Here is a 13,289-nt window from a genome sequence, read left to right as displayed (position 1 = left end):
ATGGAATGTTTAATTTCTGATTTTCATGAAGCCATGAAATCCTTCTGTATGAGTAACAATTGATTGTTTTACTGCTCTGTTTTTTGAGGGCAGCTCTACACAGTAAGCAGTATGGTACAAAATTGAACAAAGTTTTGGGAAAACTAATATGGGAAGCAGGCCTATACTAGCAGCCTTATACTACTGCATAATGTAGTAATGTAGAGAGTCTCTTCTGTTACTGCATTGCTGCTAGGACTAGGAATGATTCTCCTCCCTCTCTACTCCACTCTCATGAGACCTGCAGGGGAGTGCCACAAAAATGATCAGAGGGCTGGAGCACTTATCATATGAAGAAAGACCAAGAGAGCCGGGGTTGTTCAGCCTGGAGAAGGGAAGGCCCTGGAGCAACCTTATCGCAGCCTTTGAGAACATAAAGGGGGACTGCAAGAAGTCTGGGGACAAACTTTGTAGCAGGGCCTGTTACAATAGGACAAGGGGTTTTAAATGTTTTTAAATATTTTTTTAACTAGAAGAGGGTCGGTTTAGATTAGATATTGGGAAGAAATTCTTTACTGTGAGAGTGGTGAGGCACTGGAACTGGTTGCCCAGAGAAGCTGTGGATGCTCCCTGCCTGGAAATGTTCAAGAACAGTGGCAGGGCTCTGAGCAACCTGATCTGGTGGAAGATGTCCCAACTCAGGCAGTTGGACTAGAGGAACTTTAAGGTCCTTTGCAACCCAAACCATTTTGTGATTCTATGATTTATAAGCTCCCAGGAATATTCATAGCTGTCATGAGACTTTTTACTGACTGCCAGGGTAGATGGCAGTGAGATAAATTCAGTATCTGAGATATTTCTTCATGAAGCAATAGATAAAGAAAGGGGAAAGGGATAAAAATAAGTAAAATAAGTACTGCAAAGGTAGTGGTTAGTGGAAAATATGGTTTGGCTAAGGAGAAAACTGAAAGGAAAATATCAGTAAAGATCAATTTGAATCTTAAAACAAGGAGGGGCTTCTTTTTTTTCATTTGAAAAATCAGCCAGAAGGAAAGTAAAGAAAGAAAAATAGTAGAACAGAGGTATGGTGAACTCCTTTGACATGAATAACTGAAGAGACCTGCCTAGGAATTAAACATTGAGGCTGAGCGAGCAAAAAGTAGCAGGAAAATGAAAACAAGCTCTGTAATAAAGCTCATAAAACTTGACACAAAATTAATGACTAAGAGCCCTAAAATCATGAGTCATTTAAATACTGAGGTTTTTCCAAGGATGAAACATCTTTTAGTGTCTTTTTCACTATCAGGGAAATGGTAATCAAACTCAACATGAGATTGTTTAAGGTTCAAGAAGGCTACTTTAAAATAGATTTAAAACTTCCCATCTGGCTGACCATGGGGTGAAGTCTGGAAGGCAATTGCCACTGACTCTCTGCCTGCCCCATTCTTTGGACTGTTCCTTCCCCACCAGCCTCAATTACCTCTCTGTCACCCTCTGTGTGTGCTCCTGGCTGGCAGCCCGTGTCTCCTCCTTCCTTAATGCCTCGTATTTTCCTTTTGCCATGCTCCACTTCTCTTTTGCTTTTCATAAAACCTATACCCACTTATCATGTGAGTTCTCCTTAGAGCCTTCTGCATCTTTTTTGGTTTAACCACCTCATTTCTTTGTCCTCACTTTTCTTTCCACTTCTCCAACAGCCGTGGTGCCTGAGGATATGCCAGCTTGAGGTTTTCTCATTGCTCATCCAAAATAGCTTTCAGCTTTGAGACTAATTAAGTTGTTATTAAAAGAAGACAAACACACACAATACCCTCTCCTTCTTTTCTGTCCAAGAACCCAGCACTATGAATATTGTAACAAAGAAGTGACATAGTAATCATGGTGGTTGTTGTGTAATGTGCAGGTGCTATGAACTGTTCCTGAATGCAGTGGAAAATTTTATTTTCTAATTTTTTTTTTTTTTTTAAGAAATCAGTGTTTCAGTATTAACTCGATGTGTGGTCAACTTTAAAAGAATAGAAAAGTTTGACTGATGCAAAGAATTTTTTTCTGGGTTTTTTTGTGGATGTGTTGTAAAACGTGAATTTAAAAGGTCCCTGATCCCACTATAGCCAGAATACAGCAGTTTTAAAAGAGGATTGCATCTGTAGCTTTCGTTTCATGCTTTTAGCAAAAAGATTGATTCAGTCACTCTCTCCATCCTTCCCTCCTTGCTTCCCTCCTTCTTTCTCTTCCTTTCTTCCCCTTACCTTTCCCTCTCTTTCCCCTCTGTTCTCCTTTCCCTCTCTCCCTTCCTCTGCACCTCTCCAAACCACTTCTGGCTGCTCTTTCTTTCTTGGGGCGAGAGAATATAACCAGGTGTTGGCTGTACAAGCTGCTATTCTTGGGCCATCTGTGCTCCAAAATGTGAGGCACAAATTCTTATATGGTTTGTATCTCTAACAAGAAGGGTCTCCATAACAAGGGTACCAGCTCCAAAGAGGTGAGCTTAACTGTTTCAGGCCAATCAAAGAAAAAGTCTCTGTAGCAGTTAGGAGATTTCTCATTGGTTCCAAATGCTCACCTGTTTAAAGAAGGAAAAGTGAAGATAATTTTTCAAAATTCCTATAGTGTATATGGTGCAAAGCCAGGCCTGAGGGTGTGTTGGAAGACAAGTTTGCTGCTCTTGCTCCCTGTTCTCCTTCTGGGACAGCTCTGATCTGCTTTGTGTTTCCCCAGCAGCTGTGGGTGCCTGGCCCATCCAGGTCCTCCCCAGGTCCCTTCTGGGGACACAGCTGATGTGGTGCTTTGAATAGAGGGTCAAAGCACAGTAGCAACTGCTGAAGTATGAAATAATTTGGGGTCTTCCTAGGTAGACACCTTTGTTTCTCACTGAAAGGGCATAGGGGTGTCTTGAGTTGTTTACTAAGGCAATGACTTGTGTGGAATCCAGGCTTTACCATGTACAATTTACTCAGGGGACTTCAGGCATGACGAATTCTTCAGCCTCCTCTGTTTTTCATGGTTATGGCCAGGTCAGCCAGTCTTATTTATGTGCCTTGCCTATAGCCAAAGCCTGTACTAGTGATCTGTTGTCTTTCTCACCACCAATACAAGCACTTCCTGGCCTCTGCTAATGCTAGTTATTTATTCATTCCCCTACAAAGTATAAGACACCATTAATGTTAAATAACATCTCCTTACCAGAAAGGTATTTATTAAAAAGAATCACAGAGTATTTAGTACCATGTGTGTCTCAGACAATATTTTTTCATTTTCTTTTTATATAAGGTGTGTGTTTGACTGCTCCTGCATTGGCTTTTTTTTCCCCCTGTGAGAAATGTCCTGGTATAAAAGATGAAGCCTTATTTGTGAAAGAGAAGATGGATTCTGTGCCTTGAAATCAAACGGAAAAGTCCAAGGGAGGCTTTTGTAATTCACTGTTTAAAAAAAGGACTAATTTTAAAGCTGATCATGTGCATCAGAGCACCCTGACCTCTCAAACACTTGTATGGTCCAGCTTAGGTGATAAAAGTTCTTGATCTCCTAAACTGTAACTTTTTAGAAGCCGTGTTCCCCAGAAATGAAAATGGGTAATAAAAAGCAGGTCCTGTTGCTTAGCTGATGACTGAGTGTGAATAGAAAGTGTTTGCAGATTTCTCTCCAAAAAAGCCTGGAAGGGGGTGCTGTGTATTTGTCAGATGCCTTTTAATTTAACTGCTGAAGAAAGTGAACTTGCAGAGAGAGCCAGGGATGCTGAGACAGAAAGGATGGAAAATGCAGACAGTGAAGGACATCTCAGGGCTTCCAATAATAATATAAAAAGGTACTGGAAACCTTAAGATAGGTTATGCTGGAAAAAGATGGATTTGGAAGCAAATTGTGATCTTGCTACAACCTTTCTAAAATCTAGAATTATAATTCAAAAATTATTAAAATTTCAGGAGGCAAGAAAAGCTGTAATTTTACATATGGAGTATGAAACTGAGGGCAAGGAGAAAGAGGCAAGCATAAGAACACTTTAAATTATAAGTGTAAAGTTTAATAAAATCCAGTGATATCTAAGCACAAATTATTTTTTGTGTGTTAATCCTATTTTCTTTCTTATTTGCATATAAATTGCCCTGATTGAACCTGAGATGCTTTAAAAAATTGGCATAGTTGATCCTGGTTAGGTGTTGCTACCTGCATTTCAATGTCCTGTTTAGGCTTGAAAAAAGCCCTCTTAACTGGGCAGAGCCAAGCACTTCTGAGTTTTATTAAATCCATAAATTTTTTTATCAAACATGTATTTAATTTGTATTTATGTTTGTTGTCAAAATAGCTCAACTTTATGCCTAGAGTTGCTTATTACTGTTTTGGTTCTAATACTCTGCTTGGTATAAAGAAAAATGTAAAAGTTATCACTCCCCAGAAGTGTGTCAAACTCGGGAAGCAAAAAGGAAACCACAGGATTTTTAATGTTATTCTGCAAATTAGTAGTTTTGTACATGCAGTGGGAGAGGTGGCAATTTCAGAGGAACTTGACTGAAGGGAAGAGATATTTGAAGTTTGGTGGGAGTATGGGGTGGGAAGATAGGCAGGATATGTCTCGTGGACAAAAAAGAAAGATGGGAAATAAATGAGTTTATTTAAACGTTGCTGAGGCTGATACAATAATAGAATATAAACTGAGTGGGAACATGGTAAAAAGCTCTATCAAATATTTACATTTTTGATGTTGGTGTTCAGGTAGTGTGTAGTGTTAAGATGACGATGGTCATAGAAATAGGGTTGTGGTGGACCTGAATATAAAAGTACATGCATTGCTTAAGGATAATTTAGGAAGAACCTTTGTCCTTTTTTTTGGCATTTATTTCATCTAGCTGTTGTTCTCTCAATTTCCTGTTTTTTTCATTTGCTAATGTCATACCTTTAAAATTGTTTTAATTATGAATAGTAGTCTACAAGCAAGTCACGACATGTACTGCTATTTTTCTTCCTTGAGACATTTCTACTATAGAGGCTCATAACAGCTGTGGATGTCAAAGCCTTCAGACATGTTTCTGGGAAGCATTATATGAATTTTATAACCCCTAGACACCAGTTACTTCAGATTGATGGGGGTACTTTTTATGCCAAAATCTGGCAAAATGTCATTAGGTAATTCTTTCGCTTGTGTTTTTGTAGACTGAGGGGGCTTGTTTGGATGAGCTGGACTTTCTCAACTGTTTTGTCAATTTTTGGAGGTTGTTTATGTGTTGCTTTACTGGCTGTAGACTTGAAACCCTATTTGTGAAATCAACCTGTTCAAATATCAGTGCACTATTTAATTACAAAACTTAATATAAAAATATATAAGCAAGCCTACCCTTTTAGAATCTTCTTGTAAATGTGAAGTGAGAACAGATTTTATTTTTTTCTTTTTTTTCTTTTTTTAAAGATAGGTAGATATCTATTTTGTTTTTTAAATTTGTAAAAGCTGGATCAGTAAGTCCAAAGCCAGTTTTTGGTAAAAGTCATAGATTCTTTGTTTAATATGATTCCATATGATTGGAAAGATTAAATTGTTAAGCAGTGCCTTGTAGAATAACTAAAATCTGTTGTAAGGAAATCCTAGAATAGAATTATTTGGGTTGGAAGGGACTTAAAACTCACCTAGTTGCAACACCCCTGCCATGAGCAGGGACATCTTCAAATAAATCACTTTGCCCAGAGTTGCATCCAACTTGACTTTGAATGTTTCCAAGGATGGAGCATCTACCACCTCTCTGGGCAACCCATTCCAGTGTTTCACTATCTTATTGTAAAAATTTCTTCCTTGTATCTGCCCTCTTTTAGTTTAAAACCATTACCCCTTGTCCTATTGCAACAAGCCCTACTAAAAGTCTGTCCCCATCCTTCTTCCAAGCCCCCTTTAGGTACTGAAAGGCTGCAATAAAATCTCTGAAATCTCCTGTAGGGACATAAAAGCACACCAATATAATCCTGACTGTTCATATATGGGAGTAGAAAGAGATTATCCTTTTACTCAGTGCTAGAAGAATTATCCCCAGCTCATCTGACTTGGCTATTTAGCTTGGTGCCTTCAAAGAGGACTTCATAGAGGGAGAGTGTGTGAAGGAGGCTTAGTTCACCCACATGAGTTTGATTCCCTGTCACAGAGATTTTGCTGAAAGAACTGCATTTGGTTCTGCATACAAAGCTGTAACCTTGTTTCATTGCAGCCAAATGATAGAGATGGGAACTGAAAAGCAAGTTAATTACCCACTAACTCCTGAATGGTACCTTGTGCACAAACAGAAGGCGTTTACCTCATACTGTAGATGCATCGTGTAATAAATCTGACACTTCCAGCTTTGTGTCTTATCTTTCCTGCACTGTCCGTAAAACTTTTTCTCACTTGTGACAGATGGTCAGAGCACAGCTTTGGAATTTATGAATTTCATTAATTTAATGAAATTATGAAACTTATGTAGACTACTATTTTTGAAATTTATGGAGATGAAGCCCTGTTGATTCCATTAAAAGTGAAGAATTTTCATGCAGATGGAGACAAAGAGGGATTTATTGTTACAATTCTGATGATGAGGTATTTCATACAATGTCTTTCTTTCCTTCTTGCTTGCAGGTGATGTGCCTTCAGGATTTTTTTGGCGATGATGACATTTTTATTGCATGTGGACCAGAAAAGTTCCGTTACCAGGATGATTTCTTGCTGGATGAAAGTGGTAAGATGTATTTTTCAAATGTTTACAATGAGAGTAATAGGCAGATTTCCATATCATGCTAATTAAACCAAAGCAATATCACCTGAATTGGTTTCAGAAACAGAAGAAATATTTTAATTCTAAATACTGAAAAATAAGAGAATTGAAAGCAACAATAAAGCTGTCTACCTATTGCAGCCTAAAACTTGATTTCAGCCTGAATTTCACATATCATAGGAAATGTGTTTGGTGGAATTCCTTTCTCGTGAGGTCTTTCATGTTTTGGCTTTGAATTTATTCTGTTTCTTTATTACAATTTCTCAGGCTCCCAATGCTTACCATTGAGATTTGGATAATGATTCACAGGTAATATGATATAGAAAGATAGATGCAATTCTATATGGAAGATAAATATAATCAGCAAATGCAGACCAAGTCATCCGAGAAAATTTACGGAGTTTTCTGTTTTTCAGAGGCTGACTAATACAATAATGAAATCAATGTATGTAATCCTCTGAGGAAAATGCATGTTTTGTTTTCAGATACTTTTATTGTTACAAAGAATATTCCTGACTTAGGAATCGCAATTGTAAGGAAAAAGAAGAAAAAACTAACTATAGGCTTTGTGCATTTAAGCAAACAGACAAAGAAACAAAGCTGCCAACAACACTGAATTTATTTTTGTTTAGAACAAGACACAGCAAAAGTTTTATTGCTCCTACACTCTTTCTCAGTCCATGGTATCTTTGTAATCCATTGGTATCTAAATCACTCATATTTTTTCAAACTATCAAAGGTCTCAAAGAACACTTGACTGAAAAATCAGTCAGAGAAGATTTTGTTACAGCAGTAACCACTTCACAGTCATTATGTACATACCTGTTTAGCTTCACCACTTCATCATGGTTTTTGTTGCAATTATACTCTTAACAATTCAGGATGGTGCAATTGTGTTTCGCTGGCTAACCTGTGAAACTGGAGAGCTTCTTGGTTTACCCAGCTCCAGACAAATGGTCCATTAAGTTGTATAGGAGCAGAAGGCAGCAACTTGTGCAGACCTGACTCTATGAGTTGAAGGGTGACTCTGAAAAAGGAGGTGTCTTCTGGACACAGGAATGACCTTTTGTGTGAGGCACAGACAGAAGCAAGAACACATTCTACATTCCTCTAGAGGACCTTATAATATGGAAATAAAAATCAGAATAGAGCACCAGATCTGCTCTTTGCAGTAATGAAATTACTGTAGTTGCCTCTAAGGCAAAATGTACTAATGGTGAAAAAGTAGCTTTAGTCATCTTTAGGATGTGAGGGGGACATTTGAGCAGCAAAGGTTGCTGATTCCAGGTGGCTTTGTGCCCAGAATGGAGGTCCTTGCCTTTAAGGAGAGGAGACCTGGGTAGTTGACTGTGTAGTCTGGATTCACTTGCGTCTCTTATCTGAAAGATGGCACTGGTGGCTGCCAGTCTCCTCACAGTGAATTGTGTGGCAGTTTTTCCAGCAAAGACACAAGAAATGCTGACAGCAGATTTATCTAAAAACACTTTGGAAGTATGTAGCTGGTTTTTGGAGGTCTAGTGTCAAAGTACAGACATAGCCTGACTCAGCTTAGTCTTTGTTTTTCTGGCATATCCGCAGCCCTTTGAGTAAGCAGTGACTTTCTCTGAAACTTTGGTGCTTAAAACCATTTTATAACTGATCTTAAAAAAAGAGAAATCCTTAAAATCTGTGGTGAAAACACAACTTTAGCTATTTGTTGTAGTGTTTGCTTTTCTATCAGGCAAAGATTCAGTGAACATTGAGTGTTTTTACTGAAGGAGTGAAGAGAGGGGAGAAAATCAGATTTCACACTATGTCTCTAATTCCTTTGAGAAGTGTACATCAACTTTGCTCTCTCTTTTTCAGGAGGTTTGGTATCTGAGAATTTGTTTAGGTTGCTTGCCAATAATAGCTGATGTTCCAACTGATATGCATCTAATCAGCCTTCTCTGAGCAGGAGCAAGAGTTGGAGAGAAAACTAAAAAAAAAAGAGCTTTTAACTTGTTTTGTTCGGCAAATGAATTTGTGTGATCACAGTGTGTGTCTTTGCATCCCTCATAGTTAATCTAAGAACACTACAATTATTAGGAAGTGCTGTCAACTGTGCAAGGCTTGTAAAGTCTGTCTCTTCTTCCCTGAAAAGCATCTTGAAGCAACATTCTGCTGGTTTGTCACTACATCCCTCCAGTATTCTCCAGTTTCAGCCAGATGATGAGAATAACAGTTAAGGTGTTGCAGCAGCAGGAGTAAAGAAAAGCAAAACTTGAAGGTGGGAAAGAAAAGTAGAGAGAATAAATATACAAATAATCAGGGTTCTGGGCTTTTGGGAATTACTTCTCAGGGAGGAAGACTGCCATTGTTTTGTGGTCTGGGTTCAGAACTCCTGATACTAGGTGTGAGAAAGAGGCAAAGTTTAGGGGGTTGGGAAGCCAGTCACCTGTACTGGGATTCATTTTAGCTAACACTAGGTAGCTGCATGTAGGTAGATACCTGGGACTGAGCCATTCCCAGTAGATTTCTTTCCCAGTAAATAAAACTTATTGACATACTAGATGGTAGATGTTTGGTTAAGTCAGTTGAAAGTGGATGTTTCGAAGAGTTCTTGTGAATTATGCTCCAGAATTGTCTGGTTTGAGGCATCTATATGTCTGGTGTAGCTGTTCTTGTCTACATTTTATGTCTTTAAAGTTGCTGAAAAAACTTTTAGGATGAGATTAATTCTACCCTATCAGAAAAGTCTAAGATCTCATCCTTTTGCATTATTTCTAGTCATCTTTGTTTCTCCTGCTCCCATGGCTTGCTCTTGCCCTTGGATAGCACATTCTAAGAGCCATAGGATCAGAAATTTAGAAAAACCAGTCTAGAAGTCAGTGAATCAACCTCCCCATCTAAATGTGGGATTAACATTCCACATTTAGTTTCTGGCATACTTGTCTAACAAGCCCCTTTAAAGCCTGTGATGAGTATCTGTATCCTCTGTATCCTCCCAAGACATTCTGTCCCAGTGGTAAACTCTTCTTACTCTTTTTTAGCTATCTTCCCAAGATTCCCTTGCTATAAATGAAATCCATTACTACATTTCTTATCTACTTTGACCATGGGAAACAGATGATTCCTTTCTCTTTGAAAAAATCTGTGGGCTCATCAATTTTCTTTTCTTTAGGCTGAACAATTAGTTCAGCTTTGATTTGACTTCAGGCTCAAATCTGCCCTTGAATGAGGGTGTGTGTTCCTTCTTTATATCATCTCCCTTCTCTGTTTTATGTCTTTCAGGAAGAGGCATTGCATATCCCCTTGGCAATCAGTTAAGAGAAGTCAGTTAATTAGGGATCCATCAAAGAGAAAAAACAAGCAGTCCTCATTATATACTGCAGTTTCTTCCCTGCCTTGATGTACAGATGGTTTTCATGCTAAACACACTGTTTATTGCATGAAATGCAGAAACAATAGGCACTATCCCCATCATAATTCCTAGCAATCATCTCCATGATCAATGGATACAATAGCCACACACATTTTTATCATGAGAGCTGCAGATGAGACATAAAGATGCATGTGAGTGACCATAAAATTAAGAAGTAAATATTCCTTGTATGTAAAGCATCAGTGATGATGCTATTTTCATGCAAAGCTCTTATGGGATATGTAAGCACAAAAGCATTACATTAATGAAGCACACATTACAGGCTTGTAAGAAGAAAAATTCCTCAGCGTAGAGTATGGCAGTGACTGCTTCAGGCATTGTTAGCTTGCAGTTTTGGAAACTCTCCCAGAAATCCCAGGTTTTCTTTAACTGAATGTTCAGTTTTCAAAGAAGATGTCAGAAGATGACTTTCAATAGCCCTTAGCTGTGTGTTGACAAAGATTAAGGTTTAAGGGCCACTCTCACAAAAATATTTGCAATCAGCTATTATTTAGGCACCTAAATAGGATTTTGGAATGTGAGTAACTCATGAGATTTGCCCTAATTCAAAACATCTCCTTTGCTTATACAGGTATTTCTTTCTCAGCACTGTAAAATAAGAGACTTTTTTAAGCTGTCAGTATTTGACTTAATTTTTTAAAAATTAATTTTTTTTTATGTTCTGTTAATGTTTCTGAGTGCTTTGGAAGCTTGAGAGTTGCACAAAGAGTATGGCAGACTTCCTCACGTACTGAGATGCATCATGTACAAAAGCTGCAATCTCAGCTGGCCAAAGCCCGTGTCTCTGCCTCGAAGCAGAGTGTAACCAATATAGAATGTCTGGATGTGAAAACAACTGCAGATTGCTTGTCAAAACCACATATTACTGTTATGGAAACAATGAAGAGAATGACTCTGTGTTAGGGGAAAATTAAGACTGGAATCTTTAAAACCTAATTTCACTTTGGCTTTGCTGGCCTGTTAGTCCTCAGCTCAGCATCTCTGTGCCAGCAGTGTTACTGCTTCATCTTGCCAGCAGCAGACAACTTGCCAGGAAAATCTGAGTCCCGTGGTGTCCACACACACGTGCGTGTCTGCATGGAGGCATGCACACGCATCTGATCCAGGAACTGCGGTTAAGGTCAGGGGTATCATGTTTATCCCTGTTAATAGCTGTCATGTTTCTGCAACCTTCATTAATCTGTCCTTCCTAAAAGAGGCAGGAAGGGGAAATTGGTTATAGTCCTCGTCTACCCTGATTTATAGGACAGAGACTGATATGTTAAGCAGCTTTTGGCTGGACTTGGGAGTGGAGAGCATGCTGGCTGACTTACTCTGCCCTCATCAAAAACTCGTGCTTTGGCAATTGGAAAGTAATGGTGGGTTCTGAGGACTTTGAGATACAACTTTGCTTTCAACAGAGGCATAAATATAAAGTGTTCCACTGCAGTGTGATATTTTCAAATGTCAGCAACTGCTGGGCCTTGGAAACAGATATTCTGTGTACAAGGAAGAAACAAACTAAGGCAGGAAAGGCCAGGATCTGGATGTACTACTTATACTAACAGTTCAGAAAGTGAAGAAGGACAGAAGTTGCTTTTCCAATGGGTTTGCATCCAATGCCCCCTTTATCTTCCTACTCCAGGACCTCCATTTTCATCTCCACCCTCTCTTAGTGCTGTAGGCAATTGCACAGTACCCTCAGCTCCCTCCCATTTGGCACATCAGTACTTGTCTTCATTCCCTTCCTCACAATAAGTACTTTAAAAAGGTCTCATTTTATCCAGTAGTGGGACATTCCACAAGTTTCCCAAAAATTCTCCCCTCACTGAGACCACCTGTGTCCAGCTGTGCTGAAAGTACCTCCCTCCCTAGGCCTGTGCACCCAGCCCAGCTCTGGCTGCCGGGAAGCACTCGGCCATGTGGCGGTGTGGGAGTGACTCACTTGTTTCTCCTGGGTTAAACTCTTCAAAGGAGGATGCTGATCCCCAGTTCAATGCTCAGAACAGGCTGGTAGCGTGATCGTCAGGTGGCTGTTAATAGAATATCATGTGGCGTTCATGAAATAAAATCTGTAGTAACGCTTGAGTCAAATGAGCTGTTCACGTGAAAAATGCATTCACAGAACCTCAGTTTTATTCTATGCAGCATTTTCTCTTTGTTATAGGTATGTTCTTGATTACATAAGCCCACTTCTTTATCTGTTGTCTGCAAGCTATTTGCTTTCAATATTCTCCACTGTGTCTCACAGGTCTACTTATTTGAGACATTGCTTCTCACCTTTCTGCCTAAGCATCTCTAGCAGGGAAAGCTTGGCCACTTAAATCATAAATCTTTGCTTTCCCCCTGCAGCTGGCAGATTTATAGACATGAATAAGGGATGTTAGATCTTTCAAGAAGATGACATATGTGCTTCCCAGTCCAGATTTACACTGAAATGCATGTCCCTTTCCCCAACTCCTCACCATGCATGCATGTAAATTTGCATAGTTTTCACTTTTCATCCATGTTGCAGTGAAGAAGTTGCCTGTATGTATCGCCAGGAAAAATTGTGGTCATTTACAACTTACAAAACAGTCATTGAAACTCGCCAAACTGTAATACTGCAGTCAATGCTAATTCATCCTGCTCATTGAGCCAAATGTTCTTCAATATGTTTTCTGCAGTATTTGCTTTCCCTCATGTCTGTTAAAAATAGCATGAATTAAATGCTATCCAAAAAATTAGAACTGATGGAAATTCCCATTTCATCTGCATAATGAGGTTTGAGTGTGCATATTCCTTCAACCTTTTTCAGCAGTAAAGCTGATTTTGGATATAAAAATGCTAAAAATTTTGCACCCAAAAATATCAAGGATTTCCTCAATAATATTTACATATTAATAAATTGTATTTATGTTGGGAATTTATAAAACTTCAGCTTGTTTTAAAGAAAAGGGAAATTGTTATTAAACATCATCAATATCATTATCTTAATATACAAGGGAATTTAATCATAACTGCTAGTGTTATTAAATAGCAAATAAGAGAGAAGACAGAATATTTATTGGTTTTGTATAGCTCGATATTTTTGCTCTTTCATTTTAATTTTTTCTTGTAACTTCTTGAATATTTAGATTAATCAGATGGTCCAGGAGAACGTTTTTCTCACAGAACATTTTGAGCTATTTTCCCAAACTGTGGACGTCTCAGTTGTATATCCA

General features: G+C 38.6%; 1 protein-coding gene across 3 annotated transcripts in view; it reads left to right on the top strand.

Moving 5' to 3' along the window:
* The window catches only part of DCLK1 (doublecortin like kinase 1), a 242,174-nt gene that overhangs the window by 111,121 nt on the left and 117,764 nt on the right, over nt 1-13,289 (top strand). For all 3 annotated transcript variants that reach the window (XM_039566515.1, XM_039566521.1, XM_039566539.1), the window contains exon 4: nt 6,569-6,668. In XM_039566515.1, coding sequence (XP_039422449.1) covers nt 6,569-6,668 — 100 coding nt within the window. The remainder of the gene's footprint in view (nt 1-6,568; nt 6,669-13,289) is intronic.

Source organism: Corvus cornix, chromosome 1, assembly GCF_000738735.6.
Source record: "Corvus cornix cornix isolate S_Up_H32 chromosome 1, ASM73873v5, whole genome shotgun sequence".
In the NCBI taxonomy this organism is placed as follows: Eukaryota; Metazoa; Chordata; class Aves; order Passeriformes; family Corvidae; genus Corvus; species Corvus cornix.
The sequence above is the reverse complement of the archived record's forward strand: the minus strand, read 5'-3'. Positions and strand labels throughout refer to the sequence as shown.